The 27853-nt window shown below is 41.6% G+C and overlaps 2 protein-coding genes across 2 annotated transcripts in view; one reads left to right on the top strand and one right to left on the bottom strand.

The window, feature by feature from the left end:
- Window positions 1-5035, bottom strand: part of LOC126095774 (nonsense-mediated mRNA decay factor SMG5) — a 283868-nt gene extending 278833 nt beyond the window's left edge. The window contains exon 1 of the mRNA XM_049910581.1: window positions 4809-5035. Within this exon, the coding sequence (XP_049766538.1) occupies window positions 4809-4879 (71 nt within the window). The 5' untranslated portion in view covers window positions 4880-5035. The remainder of the gene's footprint in view (window positions 1-4808) is intronic.
- A 65-nt stretch (window positions 5036-5100) lies between these two features.
- The window catches only part of LOC126095776 (nuclear cap-binding protein subunit 1), a 208634-nt gene continuing 185881 nt past the window's right edge, over window positions 5101-27853 (top strand). Inside the window, exons 1-2 of the mRNA XM_049910582.1 lie at window positions 5101-5284; window positions 12762-12850. Coding sequence (XP_049766539.1) covers window positions 5245-5284; window positions 12762-12850 — 129 coding nt within the window. The 5' untranslated portion in view covers window positions 5101-5244. The remainder of the gene's footprint in view (window positions 5285-12761; window positions 12851-27853) is intronic.

The raw sequence follows: 27853 nt of genomic DNA, 5'->3' as shown, positions 1-27853 counted from the left end.
TCTAAATGCAGCAGCCCATTACAAACAGTATTGTAAGGTGCTTAAAATGTTATGAGGAAGGCAAAAAGTATGTGGGATGCAGATAGAATAGCTAAGTCTCAGGATAAAATTAAAACGGGTCAACAGAAACCTCCGATCTTACTCGTCGGCTTTGACCCGTGACGTAAGCGTGTTGTGGTGTGTGACGTCATTATGGCGCGGAGTTTGGTTTGTGATTGTGGCGTGTTTGTAGATGTCGTGTGGGTGTTTGTCATGCCCTCTGGTGGTGTGTTCATGGTTTTCGTTTGTTTGGTGTGTTGGGGTCAGTTTGCTGTTGCTCAGTGGTGAGTGCTGTGTTTGTGGTTTTGAAGCGGAATTTGTATTAGTGAGTTAACGGTTTTGTGTGGAGCTGTTGTAGATGTATGTAGGTTTAAGAGAACTGTTTTTCGAGTTTTGTATTGGGCGATGTGATCGGGAGGTTCTGTTGAGCTATATAGGTCAAGGGAAGTGTTCGATCCTAATTTATGCGATCGGGAGTTACTGTAGAGCTATGTAGGTCAAGGGAAGTGTCTGATTCCGGATAAGAATGTGTTTTTTGGTATTTGGTCAGTTTAGTTATGTTGATTTTTTTCGTCGTTTTGCGTGGTTTTGTATGGCGGTCAGTGGCTACATTTGTGTATATTTAGTTTCTCCCCACCCAAAAACCCCCAATTTCCCACGCTTGTCCCGTTAGAGTCATTAGGCTTTTTGTGAAACCTGTGTATTTCAGTGTTTATGATACGTATGCGATGTTTTTATATCCGCCATATTGGAATTGTCGTTTATGCTCGTTTCCGCCATATTTGTGACGTCATGGGTCAAAGCCGACGGGTAAGATCGGACGCTTCTGTATTTCCATTAAAACCATATGGTCAGTCGTAGAGGAAGTGGCAGGTCTGCAGAGACAGGTCGAGGATATAGAATCAGTGCGTAGTGGGAATGTCCTTGTTACTGATAAGTCGCATATATGTACAGTATTTAATAATCACTTTCTGAATATAGCAGGTGAACTAAATAGAAACCTAGTGCCAACAGGGAATCAATTAGCGCTCTTAGATAAAAATGGTTCCGAGACTGTTAACTGAAATGCTACTCCATGATACTGACAAGAGGGAGATTGAGTTAATAATTAAATCACTAAAGGCCAAGAACTCTCATGGATATGACGGGGTATCTAGCAGTATACTGAAGTATTGTTCTATGTATGTTAGTCCAGTACTTAGCCACATCTGTAACTTTTCCTTTAGGAGTGGTCGGTTTCCTGACCGATTAAAGTACTTGGTAGTGAAGCCACTTTATAAAAAGGGAGACATTCATAATGTTGACAATTTTAGACCTATTTCTATGCCATCGGTGTTTGCTATATTCTCTTTTCTCTGTGAGGTTTTGGACGGATTAAATAAAAGGTTGGGAACGCTAGGTGTTTTCTTTGATTTAACGAAGGCTTTTGACTGTGTTGACCTCAAAATATTACTGCAGAAGTTGGACCATTATGGAGTAAGGGGAGTAGCTTACAATTGGTTCACCTCTTACTTTAAGAACAGAAAGCAGAAGGTAATTCTCCGCAATATTGAGAGTGGTAGTGATGTTCAGTCCCAATGGGGTACTGTTAAGTGGGGCGTTCCCCAAGGGTCGGTGCTGGGGCCACTGCTGTTTCTTATTTATATAAATGATATGCCTTCTAGTATTACAGGTGATTCAAAAATATTTCTGTTTGCTGATGACACCAGCTTGGTAGTCAAGAAACTTGTGTGTAATATTGAAACAGTAACAAATAATGTAGTTCATGAAATAAGTTCGTGGCTTGTGGAAAATAATTTGATGCTAAATCACAGTAAGACCAGTTTTTACAGTTTCTAACTCACAATTCAACACGAACCGATATTTTGATCAGACAGAACGGGCATATTATAAGCGAGACAGAACAATTCAAGTTCCTAGGCGTTCGGATAGATAGTAAGCTGTTGTGGAAAGCCTGTGTCCAGGATCTTGTTCAGAAGCTAAATGCTGCTTTATTTACCATTAGAGCAGTATCTGAAATAAGTGACACTTCAACATGAAAAGTAGTCTACTTTGCATATTTTCATACGCTTATGCCATATGGTATTATTTTTTGGGGTAATTCTTCTGATTCAAAAAGGGTATTTTTGCTCAAAAACAGGCTGTACGAACTATATGTGGTGTAAGTTCGAGAACCTCTTGTCGACCCCTATTCAATAGTCTGGGAATTCTGACATTGCCGTCACAGTATATATTTTCTTTAATGTCGTTTGTTGTTAGCAATATTAGGCTATTCCCAAGAGTTAGCAGCTTTCACTCAGTTAATACTGGGCAGAAATCAAATTTGCATGTGGAATGCGCTTCCTTGACTCTTGTGCAGAAAGGAGTGCAGTATTCTGCTGCATCCATTTTCAATAAGCTACCACAAGAACTCAAAAATCTTAGCAGTAGCCCAAACTCTTTTAAGTCTAAACTGAAGAGTTTCCTCATGGCTCACTCCTTCTATTCTGTTGAGGAGCTCCTGGAAGAGCTAAAAAATTAAGCAAATTCTAGTGTTACATTGTCAATTTTCTTTATTTAAACTTACGACTTGTTGCCAGAATATGTTTTTTATATTTCATTTTATCTGTTTCTACTATTGTGTTATAATTTCATGTATTGACTCGTTCCATGACCATAGAGACTTCTCCTTAATTTGGTCCCATGGAACAATAAATAAATAAATAAATAAAAATAAAATAAATTGTGTGCATTAGGTCATCCATGAGGAGGAATGACCATGGGAGTGCCCAGAAAAGCTCTGCCAGTTCATCCGCATGCAATTGATCACGAAATGGAAGATATAAAGAACATACTATGACCTTAAATGGTTTAAGAACTTCCATTTCAACATCATCAGTGTAAGAGCGACAGGAGAAGAATGCCATCTGCCACCAACAAAAACAGCCACCCTACCGCTAGCCCCGTCTCCAGTAATACCGTCCTTCCTGTAGCAATGAAAGACACATAACTCAGGTGTGACAGTAACTTTAAAATTAGTTTCTTGTAAACAGATGCAGAATGGTCTCTCCTCAGCCAGGAGCTGCAATTCTTTCAAATACGACTGGTACCCATTTAAGTCTGCTACAATACAGAAGTCCCTGTAGGAGAGGTATGTCCTTGTCCTTCTCCCTCAGGGTGGTGATTTACCTAACCGGTCAGAGAGAACACTTTGCATCATAGAAGCTTAGATACTTTGTGTGGTGTGCCAGATTCAACAATAAGTGTTGCATTACAGTCATTCAACACTTTTCAAGGGGTTCGAAATAGATACACCCAAAGTTGCAAGACTCACTTTTTATTTAACTGAAGTCATCCAGCCAGACAAAGTAGTACTTACAAACTAGCATATAAACCATGTCAAGAGCATACATATACATATAATAAACTCAAATTTAACCACAAATAGTGACAGAACAACCACAGTGTTCTGTGACTGTCCATGATTAAACTTGGTCCATGGCTTGATGTTGAATTCAGTGGGAAACAATGTGGGGGAAGGAAACTCATGCCAGATATGAGGTGAGGAATTATGGAAAGTTATCGCAACAACCTGAGTGGAGGGGAAAGAGCACAAGTGGAGCGAACTCCTTGAATTGGAGGGATGCAGTAAGTGTTAAATAAAGGTGTTAGTGCTTTAAGCTGGTTGTGGTCAGTTGGGTGGGCTGTGATAAAATGCTCCCACTGCAATGAAGAACTAAAGGAAAACAGACTTCTCTGTACCTCCACCCGAGGACTACTAGCGTTGTTATCAACCTATCTTCGAAACGTTTGACCCTGCATAAGGATCAAACCTCTCAAAAGGGCACACTTGCAGTCCAAATTTGATGCTGGTGAATTTGTGAATGGTCAGAATTTATTTAACTACTACCTGCAGCAAAAACATTTCTCCACAATAGCAGCATGAAATATTTCCGACATTTACTTGATAAAAGGTGAAATATTGGCCATGAAACATAAATATAAGTTCCTTTCGCATCAGGGTGTAGCTGTCAAGAATACAGACTCGCCACGAGATCCACAGTCAGTGTGTCCAGCCTCAGTAGGCTTATTCCGAAGGAAATACTACAGCTGTTGAGAAACTCCCGAGATTATTCAATGTATCATGTGTTAATCTTACTGAGACAATTGAGAAGTCTGAAAACTGAACACTGTGCTACCAAAGCACTCAAACTTTCGAATGGATGTGTGTAAATAAAGTATTATCTTGATGCTCACAATTCAGGTTAAAAAAAATCTCCTACGTTTATCGCAGTCAAACAGCAACTATCCGCAGAGAGAGTAAAAAAGAGGCAATCACAGGTGCTGTGCAAGAAACAGCCTAACACATGACTGAAAAGTCTAGCGTCTGACCACTGAACAACAGTCTTGTCAGGATTCTTCCAACTCGTCTGACCACTGAGCAACAGTCTTGTCAGCATTCTTCTAACTATTGTTAACTTTGCCGCTAGAAAAAAATCTATCGTACAAATATTTCCACGAAACAGAATAACTACAGCTTAACACTGATTTGTGTTACTGATATTTACAAACATGTGATGTCACTAGTGTAAACATTCGGTCGACAACAGTAAACACTGCATTGACAAACATTTATTCCAAGGTCACAAGTATCTTCAATAATCAATATTGTGCGTAGCCCTCATAGCAGTCGTCACACAAATATGGGCAAATGGTATCCCAGGGAATCACAAAATGACACTGTCAAATAATTGTATTAGTTTATGTCTCCTTTCAACAAAACATCTTACCTGTAAAGACGTTTTATAACATCAGCGCTTTCGTTTTTCACATCCGAACCAGCGTTGTAAGACTTCTTCATAGTGTCAACTCATTTTTACTCTCAGGAGTTTCGACGAATTTCTCTCATTTCCCACAGTAAATGGGGTACAAATTATCTGTTTCATGATCCCATTTTCTAAGTGCCTCCACACACCACAACATGCTTACAGAAGCTGTTGCGTCAGAGATAACGAAAGATCCCCCATCTTCTGTTTTCAAAGATATTAATGCTCATGTGTGTGGCTGAGTTTGTAGAACTCTGTGAAGTTGTGTACACGCGGTAGTTCCTTCATCTATGAATTCGTCGTGTTGTGGTGACAATCATGGGATGTGTTTATGTTTAATAGTCACTAGTAATACAGTTTAATTATTGGATCTAGCAGCACCCTGATTTATTGAAGCAAGATGAGCAGAAGAAGGGTTCATGATGATGACGATGGATATGGTGAGTTTTACAGTAACGATTAGGGAAACCTTTTCGGTTTCAGTGTAGAATGTAGCACGCAATGATCACTGAAGTGGTTATAGCGTCAGAAGAACCAATTTGTTGTTTGCCGTGGCATGATACCAAACCTTCATTGTTTTAGATGGATAAGATTTAAAAACTTACTAGAGTTTAAGTTTATTTGACCGTGTATCGGTAGTTGTATTTTCGGGAATTAATTTTAAATCTGCGTTAACTTACTGAGAAACTAGTCACGCCACTTTACAGCAAATTATTCTCAGGAATATACTTGCATTGTCGAAATTGCCCAACTATCTGTGGATGCCTGTGTTTTAGACAAGTAATTGCCCGGTGAAAACTGATTTTTTACGTTGAACTTCTTTTTCAAGAAAGAGTTGCCTTGTTTGAAGAGTTGAATAATTTACATACTGAATGTTTTGAGAAGTATTCCCTGAAAACACATCACCATTATATTTCAGAAAGGAACCAAGATACAGGGCTTCATATGTGCTCAGAATCTACTAGAGCGTATTGAATTGTATTGGTCCTGTGAATCATACACTGTACAGGGGTAAATAATGATATAGGATGTATATAATTTGGTTGATGTTAAGACAGCATCAGAGAATTTTACATTGAAGAACATATTTACAGAGACCCTTAAATTTCATGTTTTAGTTTATATTGTAATCAGAATTAGCACTGGTGTGACAGTGTAGCCAGTTCACTGTGCTGCACTTTTTCCCCCACCCGAGACATCACTCTCCATGGAATTCTTGGAATACAGCTAATGTAATGACAATGTATCAGTCACTTTGAAACATTTAGAAGAAAAGTATTGATGAGTTAGTCGGCTATAGCAAAATGTCATTTCAAATAACATAGATGCATCTTGTTATCAGCTTTCAACAGCCAACCTCTGTCTCAAATTGTACTAAGCAACTTGCATTTGGAAGGATGATGGTTCAAATCCACTTCTGGCTATCCAGATTTAGGTTTTCAGTGATTTCCCTAAATTGCTCGAGGCAAATGCTAGGATGGTTTGTTTGAAGGGGCAAGGCTGATTTCTTTCCCCATCCTGGAAACTTTCTAAGCTTGTGCTCCATCTTTAATGATCTCGATGCCAACAGGTTGTTAAACCCTAATCTTGCTTCCTTTCACCATATTGTATGTATTTTTCAATATGGGACAGATTTGTAAATTCAGTGGAATCATCATTAAACCTGACAAATTAACAACATATTTGACTTTACATTCACTGACATTACTATAATGCACATGCATGATACATTGAAGTCATTGAGAACATACAGTTCAGTATTTGCGAAGTTGAATGTGGCAGTTCTGCTTTTCATATGACAAATGTTATGTGGATGCATGTGTGGCATCTGTTATTGGGTTGTGAAATGCAACTCCCCAAATGTTCAAAAATGGTGTGAAATCTTATGGGACTTGACTGCTAAGGTCATCAGTCCCTAAGCTTAAACACTGCTTAACTTAAATTATCCTAAGGACAAACACACACACCCATGCCCGAGGGAGGACTCGAACCTCGGCTAATCCCCCGCGGCAACTCCCCAAATCTGTTTATAGATTTTTCTTCACAGCACACAGAATTAGAAAGTCAACCATCTTCTCCATTGTTCTTGTATGTTTATCAATCCTTGAACATATTAACATCTTGGTACCATGACATCCATGAAAGTGCACTAAAATATTTGGTTCCACTTTAGGATCAGTGGTGAGTCTCCTCATCCTATAAATACAGTTGCATAAGGAAAATAAATGGCACAGAGATATAAGCTATCCCACTCGAAAGTGGGAATGACATGAATGAGTATTATTGAAAGTGAATTATTGCTGTACTTATTCATCAGGTATTTTATTTGCTACTCCTGGCATTAATTAATTGTAAAGTTAAATTTAAAAACAAGTTTAGACATCAAACGTTGTTCCAAGCTACGTATTCTCCACACTTCACAATTGGGCTTGGGACTTCAACCATAAGGCTGGTAATAATTATGAGTAACTTCTGCTTCTGGAAACTGTTACTCCAAGGATTAGTCCCATCATAAAAAAACATCATGTCGGATGCATTTTCTACCACTTCAACAGATTTAGGACCCTTTTTGACAAAATGAAACATGATCTTGACCTATGCGATTTTAGTCTTTCTTGGCGTATTCCACTGATGAATTCTTCTCAGGTTACCAGCCGAGTGGTGGCGTTATCTTGTCGCAACGTTTCAATAAGTTTCATGTGCATCATCTTCTGGCCAGAAGATGATGGGTACGAAACTCATTGACACGTTACGACAAGATGATGCCACCACTCAGTTGATAACCCGAGAAGAATTCATCAATGATCTTGACCATTCAGAACAGTTATGTACCAATTTTTGTGCTAATGCAGTTTGTTTAATGAAGAGATAATAAGAGCAGTTGAGGGTTGCTGCACAAGTCATACTAAACTGTAAACTGAGAAACGCAACACCCCTGCCCATGTCTCCCGCCCCCCCCCCCCCAACCTGTCGTTAATTCTTGCAGCAAAATACATATTCTATCGCAAGAATACATTTTTGGGCATTAGCAGCCGGAGTTTTCATCATGAAAGAAACTGTTGAAAAGGGACAGGACACATCATATGAATCTACACTTACAATGTGACAGTCAGTGAGGTGCTAAAATAGAACATAAAAAGATCCAACTGTAAATACTTGGGATGATTGTATGAGAAAGTGAACACCCTTCTGCCCTCTGTCAGACACCACTGTAGAGGGAATTGAGTAGAAAGTCTGCTGAAATACAGCAAGACTACTCTAGACAGTAGCACGTCTAATTATTGCTACTCATTCTGTCACTAATGCATTTCATGTGCCTTCTATTTAAGTGCAGTTATTCACTCAGAAATACTTAGACCCATTTAACTTCTTTAAGAACTGGGAAAATCACATGTAGAAAATAATTATTACATATTTCTGATGCATGCATGATTGTTGTTCCTCTTAATTGAGATGCTACCATTTTGCTGATTGTGTTCTCTGTTGAAGAAGAATGTCAACATTCCAGTTCCAAAGAAGGCAGGTGATGACAGATGTTACAGTGATGTGTCTGTGGCAGGTTGTGGACAGTGTGCAGTGGCAAGGAGCATGTACCACGTGACACTCCAGCTAATAGTGTTGTTCTGCTACAGCAGCTCATAGTGTGCACTCCGAGATTTGTGTAGAATACTTGGTGTTGATTTTCTTGTTAATTTAGGTATGGTGCTGTTACTTGATACTAAACTGTTTGTAATGGATGGCATGAAGCAAACACAAGTATTACTCTGAGAATTGGCAGAGAGAGTTTTCCAGGCATATAAATTCTATTAGGTAGAATCTGAAGCAGAAATAGAGTTTCGCTGGAATGTGAGATGCAGGACAGAGACAAAAAAGCTCGCTGACAATACTGCAAAGCTTTCTCCCTCCAAATTATTTACAGCATCTTGGAAAAACTGGTAGATACCAACCCCAGAGAAGACCAGTTTGAGTTCTGAAGAAACTAAAAAGATAATTATGACTCAGTGATGTATCTTAGAAGATCATTTGAGGAAAGGCAAAACTATGTTTATAGCCTAAGAGAATTTAGGAAAAGCTTTAGACATTGTTTACAGTTATACACTCCTTGAAATTCTGAAGATAGCAGGGGTAAAACACAGGTAGCAAAAGGTTATTTACAACATGAACAGAAACCAGATGACAGTTACCAGAAACTAAAGACAGAGAAGTAAGTGAAAAGGTAATGAGACAGGGTTGTAATCTTTCTCCATTGTTTTTCAGTCCGTATATTCAGCAACCAGTAAAGGAAACTGAGGAGGAATTTGGAAAGCCCTTTGAACTGACTTGCCCAGCCAGTTATAAAAGGACATTCAGTTTAACATGGACTCCAAACCACGGAGCATCTCTCCATTTTTCACATTAACAAACATCGCCAGAGAAGATGCTATATGTGGGCTAAAGTGCAGTTACAGTGTTGGCAGCTCCTCCATTGCATGCTGATTTTGGCATTGTGTTTCCAGTCCACTAAAACAAGCAGAAAGATATATATGTTCAGTAAACTAAATAAAAAAAATCGGTAGTGTCCTATCTCAATGAGGAACTTGAATCTCTCGGCACAGGTCAGAAGCATGTAGAGGAACTCTGGCTCAAGTTCAGAAGAATAATTGACCATACACTGGATAGATACATACCCAGTAAAACAGTTCATATTGGGTGGGAACGTCCATGGTATAAAGCTACTTTAAACAAACTTCTAAAGAAACAGAGATTACTGCATAGTAGGTATAAAACAAAAAGTGTAGGGCTGTAGATACAGAGATGCTAGATGAAACAAGTTTGGCTGTCAAGAGAGTAATGCATAATGCCTTCAGTGACTACTTCAGCGGAATATTGTCAAATGATACTTCACAAAATCCAAAGAAATTCTGGTCATATGCAAAGGCTGATAGTGCCGCCAAAGTAAGTGTCAGTCCATAGCGAATGAGACTGGAACTGAAATTGATGATAGCAGAGGAAAAAATGAAATGCTTAACTCCGTTTTCAAATGTTCGTTTACAAAGGAAAATGCAGGAGAATTGCCCCAACTGAATCCTCATTCCACTGGAAAGATGAACAAAATAAGTATTCATGTTATTGCTGTTGAAAAACAGCTGAAATCATTAAAATTGAACAAAGCTGCAGGTCTTGATGGAATCCCTATCAGATTCTTTACTGAATTTGCAGCTGAGTTACCCCCTACTATAATCTATCGTAGATCTCATGAACAAAAAATCGTATCAAGTTTCTGGAAAAAGGCACAGCTTGCGCTCTTCTGCCATCTAATATGCTTGACGTCAATTTGTTGTAGAATCTTAGACCATATTCCTGAGGTATCTTGAGCAGAATGACCTCCTCAGTGCCAACCAGCGTGGATTTTGAAAACATCAATCATGTGAAACCCAACTCGCACTTTTCCCAAGACTCACTGAAGTCTTTGGATCAAGGCAACCTTGTAGATGCAGTGTTTCTTGATGTCCAAAAAGCATTTGACTACAAAGACATACAAGCGAATATGTTTCCCTCACTCCATTTGCGAAGGTTACAAGAAAGGGAATATCTAGTAATTGTATGTCCACTATGCACTGTACAGTGGTTTATACAATGCACATGTAGATGTAGATTTGTATGATATCTGGCTTCCATGTTCATCTATACCAATAATGGGTTGTATTCATTTTTTTATGGAAGTCCACATTTCAAAAATAAATTTAAAAAAGCACAACCTATGCAAGAATTCTGTGCATTACACAGTTAGTTGCTCTTAACTCATATTGTCAGTAGCTGGGTGTGCTGTGAGCATGACCTCTTCCTCATCAGGTGCACCCTCTCTGTGTGTGTGTGTGTGTGTGTGTGTGTGTGTGTGGGTGGGTGGGTGGGTGGGTGGGTGCGTGGGTACGTGTGCGGACTAGACTGATGCTGAAACTATCACCTCAGATCATATAAGCCCCATGAAGCCAATAGACTACTCGAAAAAACCACGCATTGGAAAACTTGTCAGGGACCTTGCCTGTTGCTCATAGTTGGAGGACCTGGGCACTCCAATTGAATAATTTACTTTATTGGTTGCTGAATGATAGAGTTAGATCTGTCAAAATAATTTCTATTTAGACAGTGTGTAAAAATTATTCAGTGCACACAAATGTCAGCATCATAAAACAATTTGAGAGTGAATTTACGTAATTAAATTAAAACAGTTATAAGAAGATGAATGGATGTTAGGGTTGCGATTAGCATGATTCTGGACAATTATAGTTGAGATGGTTCCCAGCCACATAAAGGACATAAATTATGCTTTCAGCTGTGATTACAGACTTTATAATTACTCAAAAATGTATGAATTTGAATAGATCATAGAATAAGAAAGAAACATCACTGAGCAGGTGAACTCCATTACATTAACTCAATAACAAAATGAAACATGAGTGGTTAGGAGAAAAATCACCTTTGAAGTAAGAATTAGTTTGCAGAAAAACCTGCATACCAGTGCATGAATCGCGAGGATCATGTTAGGAAGACTAAAAAACAGAAACTATAAATGAACTCGCCATTAATATCTCACGATTTCTAAAGTCGGGAGTGTGTGTTGCAAATACAATCTTACCTTGACTGCCATGGAGGAGGTTGCCAGCAAGTCAGGATGTACGCAACTGCAGCCACTGTTAACTGTTGCTGGGCTGAGCTGATGTGATGAGACTGCGAATTGCAGATCTCATCATCATCGTCATCATCCTGATTACCAACCACATATGTGCATAAGTGCAAAAAGAAACTTTGAAGACATTGCAGAGGACCAAAGTCAAGGTAATACCCATACAAATCTGAATACGACCCCAAATGCCTCTCAATATTTGGTAGCCTTCCTTCAGACTTCAGAAAGGAACCCCGCACAATCTTTCCAATCCCATTAACGTCTTAACTGCCCATCCAATCAGGGATCTGGAAGTCCGTTGCCTAGCTCCAACCATCAAGTTAAAATGTATCCACCTACGAGAGACATGTATTTGGAAATGGGAGATAAATGTTGCCTGTTTCCATGTCCAGACTTCTTTTCCAGAAATTCTGGAAATTTTGTTGGGCTTTGCACACTGTTCCCACAGGGAGGGGAGAGTTTGAAAATTTGCAGACACATGAGTGGCTATATGTGTTGCACGAGGAAATGCATTGGGAGACCACACACAGCAGCATAATGGCAAGTGGACAGCTGAGAACTCTACTCGAAGTTTACTAACAAGGCAGAATTCTCACCTCTTCCACCAGTGGTTTCCTGTTCTACTATTGGGGACACCATTCTTCCGTTCCACCACTCATTGTTCGCAGGAACTTAGCCAGGTGGATAATCCCTGCAAAGGCTTGTTCAACTGTCCCTGTGGCCCAGTACTGTGAGACCCTGCACTCTAAATGCACAGCAGTCCTTCAAGGATGTGCAAAAGTTGTTTATGCCTCAGCAAAAAGGAATTCCCCTGGTCAAGACCAGACGCATTAATGGAAAAAACTACTACAAGAATGATTTGTTAGAGGGGTGGGCTACTTACATTGCTACACGCTACTCCCTAGCCACTCATGTAGACAACGCGTAATGCAGGTGGAAAGTCGACAGATAAGACTGAATCGGAAAGCAGGATAGTCTCCTACGCAAATTCAGTATGCAAATATGATAAAATGTGAGGAGAAAGGCCTGAAATAGGCTGCCGCCTCGCAAATTGTATCAATGTATAACATAAAATTCATTGCTAACTTATATGATAACTTTGAAGGACTGCAGAAAACCAAGAAAAAGAATTCTTTCTTTCTTTTTTCCTTACTTGGACCTAGAAGCATTATCATACCATTCCTTCTTCTTCTTCTTCTTCTTCATGTCAGCTGTATAATTCTTGCTAAGGCTTTAATTTGTAAATTTTCCAGATCGCGCTTACAGAAAAAGGCGCCGTGTTTCTGAAAACCAGGAAATTGAAGACCGCCTTGAGTCACTTATTCTCAGGGTGGGAGAGAAGGTAAATATTTTACGGCGTTTTGAACAATTTGAGCATGATTAAGATGTGTAGAAAATGATTTAAGATCATAGATCTTGAGGTTTATAACTTACAGTTTCAAGAACTAACAACAGTGTATTCAAAGTAAAAACATGTAGCCTATTTTTAACACATTTTTTAAGTATTCTTACACCTAACCGTAAGTTCCTCTTGGCAGAACCACTAGTTCAGAAAGTTTCAAATTTATTGTCTTTTGTGTTATTCTTATTTGTTACTTTCACCTTGTTCATTTTTCTATATTTGCTAAATATATTTTTTCAGCCCTATTCTAATTATTAGCTATGGTTTACAAGTTTCACATCTTGACATTGTAAATTACTTGGGAATCTTTTTGTGAATATGATAACCATAAATTACATTGGATGTATTACTTCATCAAAATATTTAGAAGTGAATGTGAGCTACTGATATTGTGGGATACTTTAATTTACCATCCTACTACATTTCTTCACTGAAGATAATTCATGACTGCAAGTTAATTTTTTGAAAGATTTACTACGTTCTTAAGTATTTTCCACATATTTTGTGTTCAGTAAATTGGCCGTAGATATTGTTGCTTGGTAACACTTAGGAAATTAACAATTCCTCTTTGTTTTGGCCACAACTCTAGTGTTCAGAATATATACATTCCAGAGAACTGAAATCTTACAGGCCAATTTGTTTAGTAAATGTGTAGATAAAGTACAGAAAAAGCTTATAATTCATTGCCTGAGGTGTCACAGACAGGTAATAGACATGAGCCCCCGACTGTGGTTTCAGGAAAGAGAAATTCACTAGGGGTGCAATAACTCACACAATGCATATTCTGTTATCGCTTAATATAACAAATATATTATACAGATAAGGATGGGTGTTGTTGAGGTGTTTGATAATTTATGGTTCAAAAGACTGAAACAAATGGTCTACTACACAACTAATAACACTATGAGCCTTTTGGAAGAGGTTGTTTCTTGTGTGTGTGTGTGTGTGTGTGTGTGTGTGTGTGTGTGTGTGTGTGTGTGTGTGTGTGTGTGTGTCATCTCCAATATCCTATGGATCCTCACTCCCCGGAATTTACTGCAGCAGACTGGTTTCTTTGGGGAGCAGCAAAATCTGTATTGTACCACATTCGCCCACTCACGCTTTGTGATTTAAAAACTGAAGTAACTGTCACTGTAACAACAGACCGGCAGTTGCAATTTGAATGTTGCGGAAAGATAATTGTGAAAAATGTCACCAACGGCTGCTTGCAGGTTTCTGCCTGTAGACCGAAGTTCTAGGATGTTGACGTAGAGCCATTACTGAACCAGCTTCATAATATAACAAACACTAGAGCCTGCATTGTCTGCACAGATGATCTGCTAATTACAGTATCTGCTAACACAATGGCTAAGTTAGAGGAAAATAGTAGGAAAGTTCTCAAAAGACTAAGTAATTGGTGAGTTGAAAACAAGTTAACAATATCAAAACAGTTTGTTTGTTACTAAAAGGACATTTTCAAGGTTGTGAAACCCTACAGTCAGAATAAATGACCAACCTGTGAAAACATAAGAAGAATATAGGTACCTTGGTATAAATATCAACAAAAAGTGAAACTATCATGTACGTGTAGAAATCATTCACCAGGGAGGCATTAAAATCCTGAACAAAGTAGCAACAATTGTCCAAAGAAGCTTTCAGTTGCCCCCAGGTTGAAGAAGAATGTACCACAGTGCCACTGTGATCACTATTGTGGGTTACAGGTTAAGCATTTGGGCTCATAGAACCAGAAAGGCACGGACAGCACAAACTCTACAGCTAGTAAAGAGAAGTGTACTGTGCCTGACAGACGTGTATAAAACAACACCAGCTGAGGCACTGCTGGTGATATTGGCCTTCTTACCTCTGGATGTAGCCATAAGAAAGAGAGGTGCACAATATTGGCACAAAAAGGGTGGGTGTGATGAGTGGGGCAGATACCGAGCCCAAACACCACATCAAATAAGGAAATATTTCTTTCCTAGCATAAAAGAAAGATCCAGAATGTCATAATTCCTTCCAACCAAGGGAGCGCTACACTACCTGTTGCGACATGGTCTATATCTCAGCTACTTACTGAAAATGTGAGAAAGCACGACAGACACCTGTGAATGTGGAGCAGGCCGGAGTGGCCAAGCAGTTCTAGGCGCTTCAGTCTGGAATCGTGCGACCGCTGCGGTCGCAGGTTTGAATCCTGCCTCGAGCATGGATGTGTGTGATGTCCTTAGGTTAGTTAGATTTAAATAGTTCTAAGTTCTAGGGGACTGATGACCTCAGATGTTAACTCCCATAGTGCTCAGAGCCATTTGAACTTTTTTTGTGTGAATGTGGAGCAATCAGCACACCGGATCACATTGTCTGGAAGTGTGCCATTACACAAGATGTTACAGACCAGCATAGGAATCTCTTTTGTAATACATCTGTAACACAATAAGGAATGAGGAATGTGGCATAAGCTGAACTTCCTGATAGCCAAAATATCAGGTTGTGAACTGCAAAAGTACATGAGCAAGAGACAAACAAGAAGAGGCCATACATCATGACAACAAGACACTCCTTGGCAGATCATCAAACGAGAGCAACCTTGTAGGGGCAGTGAGGAGATGAGCCTTGGGAAGGACTATGTTGTGGTTGGCAGGAGAGCCAACACCGTGTTACTAGAGGAAGCCGAAAGGCACGCGTTTTAGCTCACGCAGGCTGGCGCGAGGTGTGGAACAGGACAAGGAAATTAGAATTTAGAAAAAAAGGACGTAGCTGGTGGAATACTTAACTTTAACCCATTAATGGTGAACGTCGCTCTTAATGGTACATGATTCAGTATCAATAGTAACTGGTAATGGCGGCTTAGGTCGTAGCAAATGATGTAGCTAAAGGCTATGCTAACTATCGTCTCGGCAAATGAGAGCGTATTTTGTCAGTGAACCATCGCTAGCAAAATCGGTTGTACAACTGGGGCGAGTGCTAGGAAGTCTCTCTAGACCCGCCGTGTGGCGGCGCTCGGTCTGCAATCACTGATAGTGGCGACACGCGGGTCCGACGTATACTAATGGACCGCGGCCGATTTAAAGGCTACCACCTAGCAAGTGTGGTGTCTGGCGGTGACACCACAGACTAGGAAGTATTTCCTGATATCATGACAGCCATCTGTTTCACCTCAGGTGGCACAGTAGTACGATCCCTGAGAATCCTGAGTTGTCTCTCAGTGTGCCAGGACTAAATATCCAAACAAATGAGAAACCAACTGCTGTAGTGTGGTGCTATGTAATGTTATACAGTAGTGCAGTCCATGATCATAAATTACAAAAGTTATGATGTAGCAATGCACGTAGTAAAGTAGACCAGTAATATGTGCCTTCTGTATGTTGTGATGTAGCAATGCAGTGTAGTAAGGTAGACCAGTAGCATGTGCCTTCTGGATTCCAGAACGTATATTTGCGTGCCAGATGTCCAAAAGTTAGTATATTATTATTATTTTTATACAAATATTTTATGTAGATGTTTTGTTTATCTTAAACACTTTAATGCTTACTTATACTAACACATGTTAAAATTATGTTAAAATATTACATTCTGATTCATGCCAAATCATGTGCAACATTTGGTCTGCTCTTCTATGTACATAACAGACTAAAAGAAAATACTGGTAAATAAACACATTCCTGTAATATAGTTTGTATTGTAGAAAATTCCTGTGGGATTAAATTGTTATATGAGGACTAAAAATTACACTCTGACTCAATAGATCATATAGTGATCTGCCTGCTTCAGAAGTCTGCCGTATAAGACAACTTTTGTGTGAGTTTGTGCATGACGAGCATAGGACCCCAAGCCATTGCAATACTACTTGCTTTGTCCACACTCATAGTCTAGTCGTTAGCATCACTTTCTCAGATCACAGTGTCCCATGTTTGATTCCTCGCTGGGTGGAAGACTTTCTTAGCTCGGGACTGGGTGTTTGTGTTGTCCTAATCATTTCAAATCTTTTCATCAGCGCACAAATCACCAAAGTGGTGTCATAGAGAAGAACTTTCACTTGGCGGTTCAACTGCTCCAGATGATTCTCCCAGCCAGTAACAGCGTACAAGCACATCATTTCAGTTGAGTTCTTCTGTTCCTATGTTAAAATTCAACACTCTATCTCTTTTCTCATACTTATTCTATGGAGCAGATTACTTGCTTACAACCTAGCTGGGTCACAGACTGTTGATTCTGGCTTGCCCCATTTTGTTTCCTTTATTTTACACCATATAGTTCAGTTAACTTGTGTTTGGTCCCCACATCTGAAGTTGACCTCCACCTTTCAGAATATTTTATATACCATGCAGGGAGGATCATTCAGTACCCGGCTTGGTAGCCAGTCCGTCGTGTGGGGTATCGCCAGTACCCATATGGTGATTTCCCCTGGACCACACATGGATTGCACTATTTATGCCCGAGCTGTTCTGTGTGCATGCTGAGGATTGGCAGTGCCTGTTCATTTGGGAGCTCCAGGACTCCTGGCAGTGGCCAACAAGCTCGTTGGCCTTCTCTCATCTGGAGGTTTGGAGTATGCTGCATCATGGGAGATTTTTGGCATCGTGAAATGACTATGGCTCGAGTCCCCAGTAGTCTTTTGAGACTGGCTGCAGTTCAACACTGATCATTAAAACCCAAGGAACTGTGAGGAAAACAAAACCAGTCGACATACAGGCATATCTGCCCATTCCTAGTTTTCATCCTAACAGATGGAAAGATCTTTCTCTCTACTGAACCAATTTTCTTTGTGGAGAGTATTTTTAAAAAAAAAAAATATATTAAAGAACTCTTTTTCTGTAGTGAATTATGGGAGTAGTGTATCAGGAGGTTTTAGCAAGTATACTAATCCACTATGAAGAATAGTCTCAGCAAAAAATTACTATGAAAGAGGATACAGGTAGAAATAGTGTGAGGTGGAATTAGGGACTGTTCGCACTGTTTTATTTTGGCTCAGATGCTTCAGGGGGGCTGAGATATGTTGGCTGTGAACCTGCAGCATCTGCCTGTTGGGCACGCCTATTTGCACCGTGATTCCTCCGGTTGAAGGTGTCGTGGGCTGCTGGGAATGTGCAGCCACTGGCAAAGACAATGTCATCATCAAGATGAATTATCTTTCAATATTCCGGTGTCTCTGTGTAGAACCTATAAAATGGGCATCTGTTGTCATTGATACAGCTTGTGTGAACTGCTATAGCAGAGAAGTAATAAACTTTGAAATATGGAGGAGTTGAGACAAGAGTTCATTCTAAATCATTTCATAGTTTGAAGTAGAAGTTCTGATCTTTCATTTAGCATTCACTGCAAGACAGAATGAAGTCCAGACATGTTGGATGTTTGAACACAATGGTGACATGGAGGATCCGGACCACCAGAAACTAAGCAGCTGGACAATAATTCATCAAGAAGAGATGTGTGAGGTAACAGATGACAATCTGAAATGGTGTTCAATGCATACTCAAACAATATAAAACATACCCACAGCTTTTTCCGCAACAATTCATAAATTTTATGCCACACGTTCCATCTTAATTAAGACAGCAAATCGTATCCTTCCCCCAGCAACAAGTAATGTACCCGTTACTGTCAGACCCCAAAAGAAACACAACATGGTACAGGGATTAATTTTGCGCTGATACTTAACACTGCAGGTGGATGAAGAACTTCACTGTAGCTTGGAGATACAACAGATCAACTTCATACATTTTAATCATAAAAACCTACCAGGCAGCAAGGGATACACTGTGAACACTTAGAGAGGCAGATATCTACTTTTTACATCATGTATGTTGAGACTTGCTACATAGCAAACTAGACACCCGTGCATTGATTCTCTGCTCTTAGGGTATCTGCTTTAGAGATGGTCAAAATCACATTACTGCTGCAATGTGAAACTGGATTTCCCACCCCTGATGTATGCTAGCACTTTGTGTATATGCCTTCCCAGTACACATTCAACGTTAAATTATGGAGACTGTAGCAGGCCACTTTGTGAAAATTCATCATGTGTACTACCACGTGTCTGTGTCAGATGTTGTAACAACCACCCTCCCCAATCCCCGAAGTGTTCTAATCTACTAAAGGAACATGAAATCCAGGAATTGGTGGTCACAGATCACCTCTCATATTTTTGAAGCTTGGAAAAAATATGGTTGTGTGTATGCTCTCTGTGATACCAAATTTTGTCACTACTACGGCCAGTTCATTAACAGCACCTGGTGTATTTACAGGGTTGCTACAAGTTCTGGAAATCAGGGAATTTCTGATGTGTCAGGGAAATCAGGAAATATCTGGCAAATTTGGGGGAAAAAAAGAAAAACACTGGAAAAAATCTCATTTTCGTTTCAGTAGATGAAATGGTTTGTTTACTGAGATGTTACGCATCATCGCTGACTGGGCGCAGCTGAGTACATGAGCCGCTTCCCTACTCCTCATTCTTACTGATTCTTCCCTTTCTACCACTCCCCTCTTCTTGCAGTCAGTGCTGCCACCACATCTTGCTGCTAGCCTAGCAGGTGCCGACAAGAGGCAGGTAGGCATAAGGAGTGGTTTGTTTGTATCTGATTCTCAGTGACTGTTGATGCAGCAGCCAGAGGCTTGAGTTGTGCCTGAATGATTATGTGAATGTGTGTATGCTTTTGACTTCTGACAGAGGCAGTGGCCAAAAATTTAGTTGGAGAGTGTGATCTTTTTTCTGTGTGCCTGTCTACATCTCAGTGATCATATTTATGGTGAGTTGTTACCTATCCTCATTAGTATTGATTTTCAGAGTATTTGTGCAAGTTATCTGTTGCATGGTTTCATCGCTGCACTCTCATTTTGTCAATGTGGTGTCTGTGACGTGTAAACAGCTGGCCATACCAGTCGACTTCCATGCCGGACCAAAACCACTGGCCATTTCTAAGGGTATCTCTAACAGATTGGGCCTGACAATCTGGTGCTCATCATTTCCAACCAACGTGCAGGCCCTGCCCATCGGATGTAGTCTCACTGATTCTCCTGCAGGCCAGGGTGGCATAATGTGTGTGGCGTAGTGTCGCAGATTTTCATGGGTTATCCGTGGACTCAGGACTGCGGTACTCCTCGGCATGCCAGAGGCTACGAGCAATGGATTTCAGGAACTGTGACTGTCTCACTGCAAGAACATTGTACAATGCGGAATTTTATAGACATTTTATGTACTCTAGTACATTTTGGCACTTCAAAAGTAGTTTCTAATACATAAAGTATTGATGGTAAGAGGAAGAAAATTGTGGCAGTCACTGGCAGTTTGTACGCTATGTACTCAAGTATTTCGTGAAAGAAAAACCACACAATACCTGGAAAAAAAGACATGACACAGTGGGCAATAACCGACAATAACAAACATAGTAAAACCAACATTTTATTGGCACTCACTCACAGTGTTAGTTTGTACAACTCTTCTTTGCCTTACACACTTCTTTCAACAGGCCTGCTTTTTTCTGAAATCAGTGAAGATGTTTTAAATCTGTCTTGCGACTACAGTGAAATACGAATTTTTGTCACCAAATGTGTTTGTTTTATTGAAATAAAATAACATTAGTGGTCTTAATAAAACATACATACCATTGGGCTTGCTTTCTCCATCTGAAAACAGTTCAGTGCAAAACATGTTGATGTTAGTAGTTAAGATTCTTGCTCACATATTTAGAAATACAGAAGTCCTTACATTTTTTGTCAACTTATGTGTTTACTTACCCTTGAGATCTCAAAATTTGTCTCCCCAGAAGGCCAACAACTCTTTTGTGAGTACGTGTGTGGCACGCACAGATCCCTGAGCATTACAGCCTTTATTCGTTTCCGGGTTGCTCTCCCGTACCCTTCCTTCTCCTTCCCTGTCCTCCTTCCTTTCCCTTTGCCCCTTCCTTTCTTCATCTTGGTGGTGTTCTTTATGTCGACCTGGCTATCCTCATGACTTTGCTTCATCTTGCAGTTTTGGTTGGTTGTTTTTCCACCTCTTTTGGGTTTTCTTTTTTGGTCTACCTCAGGGGTTTGATCCCCATCTCCAAGTTTGAAATCTGTAGAGTGAGTCAGATGGGGAAGAACTCCCTTCCTAGTGTCTTTGGCGTGGGTTCCTCTCCCTCCCCCTCCCCTCCCTCCTCTCCCTCGCCCTCACCCCCGCCCCGCCCCTTCCCTTCCCTCTCCCTCACCCTCTTCCCCCTTCCCCACTAAAGCCCTTTTGCTTCTTTGCTATGTCACCAGCTTGGTAGCCAGCCCATGATCTGGCTGAGGCCCCTGATACCACAGTGATCACACTGCTGGTACCTGTGCTGTGAATGCCTTGTGCAAGCCTAGTAGTGGTTGCCCGTCTTTTCGGGGCATCGGAACTCCTGGCAACGACTGTCCTGCCAGGCGGCCACGGCTGTGGCTGGGTGGTGCCCACGAGGTGAGCCCCTGTTCGTGGTGGGTGGTACCAAGGCTGATGTTTGGCACACGAAATGTGTTAAACTCTCTGATTGCTCTACTGCGGCCGCATCTCTTCCTTAACGTAGATCTGTCTCAGTTCCTGTTTCTGTCTTTCCAGCCTTACCCTCCTTGGATACACCATGGGAGGAGGGCCAGACGAGCCGGCTTGGGGCAAACCCCTTTCCATTGTTCCTAGTCAGTACCAGGACTGAGAGGGAGACTTTTGCCGCCACCAAACCCCTTTTCTGTGTGGAACATACTGAGAACAAGTTAATTGAAGTTGAGTAACTAAGCAAGATTAGATCTGGCTCTCTCCTTATAAAGACAACATCTGCCAGTCAGCCAGCCTCTCTCTGTGCCTGCGACCATTTAGGAGACAACCTCGTGGCTATTGCTCCTCGCAGTCGCTCGGTATGACACAGGATGTGTGTTTGATGATGAACTTTTGGCTAATGTGGAATGGCATGGCATTCATTTACTCCAGTGTGTCCAGAAAGGCCCTAATGACCATTGTGAACACACTGGCACTATCATCATGGCATTTTAGGATCATACCCTGCCTGAGAAGGTCAGGGTAATGGTGTACAGATGCAATGTGAAACCGTATATATGCCACCTCCCATGCATTGCTTCCATTGCCTCAAGTTTGGCCACATGTCCTCGCGATGCGATGCCACTCCCATCTGTGGTGACTGTGGCCACCCTCTTCATGTCTATGTATGGGGAGCCCTTGCACCCCACTGTTTAACTGTGTAAACTGCTCTGCTCTCTGTTCTCCCCACTCACCAGTGTCCAGTGTAGATGAAGGAAAAAAGAATTCAGGAAAGAAAGACCCTTGACCATCTCAGCTACATTGATGCCCGGAAGAAATTTGACAGACTTCACTGTGTAAATCTCTCCCCTACCTTTGCCTCATTTATGCCTTCCTCTCCTCACCTCTCCCCCTTATCCCCATCCTGCCCCCCTTCCCATTCCTCACCCTTGGCAGCTCCCGTCCCTTCCCCTCCAGGAACCACTCATCCTCCTCCTCCTCCTCCTCCTCCTCCTGTACCTCTTCCTCTTCCTCACAATGGAAAAAGTTATCTTCTCGGGCTCCTGCTAGGGATGGGGCTCCATCTCGAAACACTCATTCCCGGCATTCTCAGGACAAAAAGTTTACACCCTCGGTATGGAGGAGAGACCCGCACAGTGAGGGTGCCAAAGCCACTCTCTCTGTCTCATCCCGACATCATTGCCACCTATTTCCTTACTCATAATGCCTTCTCAAAATTCTACCATCTGGTGAGCAAGATGTATGAAACAGGCGAAATACCCTCAGACTTCAAGAAGAATATAATAATTCCAATCCCAAAGAAAGCAGGTGTTGACAGATGTGAAAATTACCGAACAATCAGTTTAATAAGCCACAGCTGCAAAATACTAACACGAATTCTTTACAAACGAATGGAAAAACTGGTAGAAGTCGACCTCGGGGAAGATCAGTTTGAATTCCGTAGAAATGTTGGAACACGTGAGACAATACTGACCCTACGACTTATCTTAGAAGAAAGATTAAGGAAAGGCAAACCTATGTTTCTAGCATTTGTAGACTTAGAGAAAGCTTTTGACAATGTTGACTGGAATACTCTCTTTCAAATTCTGAAGGTGGCAGGGGTAAAATACAGGGAGCGAAAGGCTATTTACAATTTGTACAGAAACCAGATGGCAGTTATAAGAGTCGAGGGGCACGAATGGGAAGCAGTGGTTGGGAAGGGAGTGAGACAGGGTTGTAGCCTGTCCATGATGTTATTCAATCTGTATATTGAGCAAGCAGTGAAGGAAACAAAAGAGATATTTGGAGTAGGTATTAAAATCCATGGAGAAGAAATAAAAACTTTGAGGTTCGCTGATGAAATTGTAGTTCTGTCAGAGACAGCAAAGGACTTGGAAGAGCAGTTGAACGGAATGGACAGTGTCATGAAAGTAGGGTATAAGATGAACATCAACAAAAGCAAAACGAGGATAATGGAATGTAGTCGAATTAAGTCGGGTGATGCTGAGGGAATTAGATTAGGAAATGAAACACTTAAAGTAGTAAAGGAGTTTTGCTATTTGGGGAGCAAAATAACTGATGACGGTCGAAGTAGAGACGATATAAAATGTAGACTGGCAATGGCAAGGAAAGCGTTTCTCAAGAAGAGAAATTTGTTAACATCGAGAATTGATTTAAGTGCCAGGAAGTCGTTTCTGAAAGTATTTGTATGAAGTGTAGCCATGTATGGAAGTGAAACATGGACGATAACTAGTTTGGACAAGAAGAGAATAGAAGCTTTCGAAATGTGGTGCTACAGAAGAATGCTGAAGATTAGATGGGTAGATCATATAACTAATGAGGAGGTATAAAATAGGATTGAGGAGAAGAGAAGTTTGTGGCACAACTTGACTAGAAGAAGGGATCGGTTGGTAGGACATGTTCTGAGGCATCAAGGGATGACCAATTTGGTATTGGAGGGCAGCGTGGAGGGTAAAAATCGTAGAGGGAGACCAAGAGATGAATACACTAAGTAGATTCAGAGGGATGTAGGTTGCAGTAGGTACTGGGAGATAAAGAAGCTTGCACAGGATAGAGTAGCATGGAGAGCTGCATCAGACCAGTCTCAGGACTGAAGACCACAACAACAACAACAACAACAACAACAACGCCTTCTCCCTCCCTCCTAGGGAAAAGAAGAAGAAGCAGTGTAACTCAAACGATGAGGCTTCCCGGAGGGCTTCGCCCCCTCCACGTCATCCCAAATCAGACCCAGTTTTTATGGATGTCACTCCATCCTCGATAGTGATGACCGCCGACCAAGTGACGTGACCTCCCCTTGGCTTCTTTATGTATCAGTTGGACTCTCACCACATGATAATCCAGTGGAATTGCAACGGATATTATCACCACCTTCCGGAAATACAACACCTTGTTTCCTCCTACTCTTCGTTCTGTCTTGCTCTTCAAGAAACTCACTTTCGTGATGATCACTCTCTAATGTTTGATGTTATTGGGCATTTTGTTGGAACTGTGCTGGCCCCAGGGTAGCATCGGGAGGGGTCTGCACTTTGGTTTGCAGCAGTCATTAGTGACTGGATCCCCCTTCCTTCCAACCTGGAAGTGATAGCACTTAGAGTGCAGGTGACTCCGGCAATAATTGTTTGCAGTGTCTACCTCCCTTCAGGTCGGCCACTTCTTTATGTTGAACTGTCTACCTTAATACAGCAACTCCTGCCCGTGTGTCTACTCCTTGGGGACTTCAGTGCACACCACCCCCAGTGGAGGCATGCCATTTTGTTGGGTAGGAGTCTTCTACTTGACCAATTTACTACAGACTTCGATTTGTGTCTCCTCATTGACGTTTCCCCTACCCACTTCAGTGCAGCTCATTGCACCTGTACTGCTATCGATCTCACAAACTTCTCCCCTGCTCTCGTGGCTTGCCTACATTGGTCACCCCATGATGATCTTTGTGACAGTTACCACTTTCTGGTGATTCTGTCATTCACCTCCCGTCACCACATTGGGCATTTTGCATGGTTAGTTGGACTTTATATACATCTGCTGTGCACTTCGAAACCTCTCTCTCGAATTGCATTGATGTGGTCATGCAGGGCATCTGCGCCATTATTCTTCATGCTGCTGGTACTGCTTGTCCCTCTACCCAAAGGATCCGCTCATTGTCGACCAGTACCGTGCTGGACTAGGGACATAGAAGTCACTGTCCAGGACTGCTGACGGGCGCTGCAGTGATTTAAATGACACCTTTCTCGCTTTTAAGTGTCTTCATGCTAATGCTTTTTACCTTATTAAGTGGAGTAAAAAGGAATGCTGGGAGCACTATGTTTCCTGCCTGGGGACGTATGGCTCACCATTGCAGGTTTGGTCCAAGCTCTGTAACCTTCTGGGCTGCCAGTGACAGTCAACTGTCCAGGGCTTATCGTCCAAGGCACTTTGTCTACTGATCCTTTGGTCTTTGCAGAACACCTCACAACACACTTTGTGACAGCATCGATGTCCTCTTCCTATCCTGCCACCTTTCTCTGGCAGAAACACACAGTTGAACAGACCCCCCTTCTCTTTCAACCCTCACCAAGCTGAACCCTATAATGAACCCTTCACTGAATGGGAATTCTTTATATGAAGGGGAATTCTTCCATTTATGAAGGGTACTCGAATCTCGATGCCTTTTGTCCCATATTGATGTGGCTTCTGGGAAGGACAATCTCTAGCTGACCATTTACTCAGATTGGAAACTACAATCGGACAGGCTTTTACTAATGGTCAGCACCTTGTCATGGTTCTTCTTTGACTTACATAAGGCATACGACACAGCTTGGCGTCATCGCATTTTAGGTACCCTCTGTGACTGGGGCTTTTGCAGCTCCCTTCTGATTTTTATTTGTGAGTTTTTATTCCACCGGCCCATCCAGGTTCCAGTTGGCACTTCACTCAGCACCCCTCGGATTCAGGAGAATGGTATCCCAGAGGGTTCTGGATGAAGTGTCAATACTCTTTTCCTCATAATCATGAATGAACTTGTAACCTCTGTTGTTCTTCATGTATCTCAGTGTTGTATGTTGACGATTTTTGCATCTGATGCAGCTGCCACTTAGTGATATATGCTGAGTGCTGGCTGCGAGGCACCATCCGACAGACCCCTGCCTTGGGCTGTCTCCCTTGGCTTCCAATTTTCTCTCTGTCCAAAATGTGGGTTATGCATTTTTGTTGTCAATTCATAGTACAACCTGATCCAGAATTTTATTTAGGTGACCAGTTCTAGATGATGCAGTCCCATTTCTGGGGCTTTTTTTTAAATGTTTATGTGGTTGCCCCATATTCGCTGCCTGAAGCTTAATGCTATCCGCCTCGTGGCTCATGCATCTTGCGGTGTAGACCATGCCACTCTTCTCCATCTTTACCATGCTCTTGTCTTGCCCAGACTAGATTATGGTTGTCAGGTTTATGTCCCAGTGGCTCCTTCCACTTGAAAATACCTGATCCTGGTGGCCATTGTTGGGTGTGTCTAGCCATTTGTACCTTTCGCTCTAGTCCTGTTGACAATCTCCTCATAGAAGTGGGGATTCCCCCTCTACAAATATGATGAAACTATCTCCTGGTTTCTTATGCAATCGCTATTCTCAGATTCCCTGACCATCCTGTGTTCTCTGTCCTCTTTGCAAGCAAGGGACGTCTCCCTCCTGATCACTGCCCATGGGTAAGATTGCCAGTTGGAATGTGTCTCACTTCCCCCTGTCAGGATCTCCATCTGCATTCACTGAAATGTGCCCCATGTATTTCTTCTCACACTCCCTCTTGGGTGATGTCTAGACAACAGATTAGGACCGACCTATTCCAGGGTCCTAAGGTCTCTGTCGCCCCTATTGTGTTTTGGTGTCTTGTACATTCCATCCTTGCAGAGTTTCAGAGTGCTGTCTTCTTCTACACTGATGGTTCTAAGACTACAGGCAAAGCAGGATATGCTTTCACGTCTCCTACTGGCTTAGAACACCATTTATTTCCGGAATCATGTAGTGTGTTTACAGCAGAGCAGCTAGCCATTACCAGGGCCCTCCATTTTATTACTCAGGCCTCCCTCCACAGTGTTTTAATATGTACCGACTCATGGAGCAGCCTGCTACTCTCGTCATCCTTTGGTCTCTTGTATTAGTGACCTCTCCTTTGGCTGTGCCTGCTCAGTTGGCCTACTCGGTTGGCTTTTTCTGGGTCCCAAGTCATATGGGTATCCCAGAGAATGAACTGGCTGACTGTTTGGCTAGATAAGCTGATACTCATCCTCCATTCCCTTTCATGACTCCAGTTGCAGATGTGCAGATCCATGTCAAATCTCTCTTTGCCCAAAAGTGGAATTACTTCTGGTGCACTACTGCTCTCATCTACATCTACATCTATACTCCGCGAGCCACCTTACGGTGTGTGGCGGAGGGTACTTATTGTACCACTATCTGATCCCCCCTTCCCTGTTCCATTCACGAATTGTGCGTGGGAAGAACGACTGCTTGTAAGTCTCCGTATTTGCTCTAATTTCTCGGATCTTTTCGTTGTGATCATTACGCGAGATATATGTGGGCGGTAGTAATATGTTGCCCATCTCTTCCCGGAATGTGCTCTCTCGTAATTTCGATAATAAACCTCTCCGTATTGCGTAACGCCTTTCTTGAAGTGTCCGCCACTGGAGCTTGTTCAGCATCTCCGTAACGCTCTCGCGCTGACTAAATGTCCCCATGACGAATCGCGCTGCTTTTCGCTGGATCATGTCTATCTCTTCTATTAATCCAACCTGGTAAGGGTCCCATACTGATGAGCAATACTCAAGAATCGGACGAACAAGCGTTTTGTAAGCTACTTCTTTCGTCGATGAGTCACATTTTCTTAGAATTCTTCCTATGAATCTCAACCTGGCGCCTGCTTTTCCCACTATTTGTTTTATGTGATCATTCCACTTCAGATCGCTCCGGATAGTAACTCCTAAGTATTTTACGGTCGTTACCGCT

This window comes from Schistocerca cancellata, chromosome 8, assembly GCF_023864275.1.
Source record: "Schistocerca cancellata isolate TAMUIC-IGC-003103 chromosome 8, iqSchCanc2.1, whole genome shotgun sequence".
NCBI classification, from domain to species: Eukaryota; Metazoa; Arthropoda; class Insecta; order Orthoptera; family Acrididae; genus Schistocerca; species Schistocerca cancellata.
Note: the sequence above shows the minus strand (reverse complement) of the source record. Positions and strands in the feature narration are given on the sequence as shown.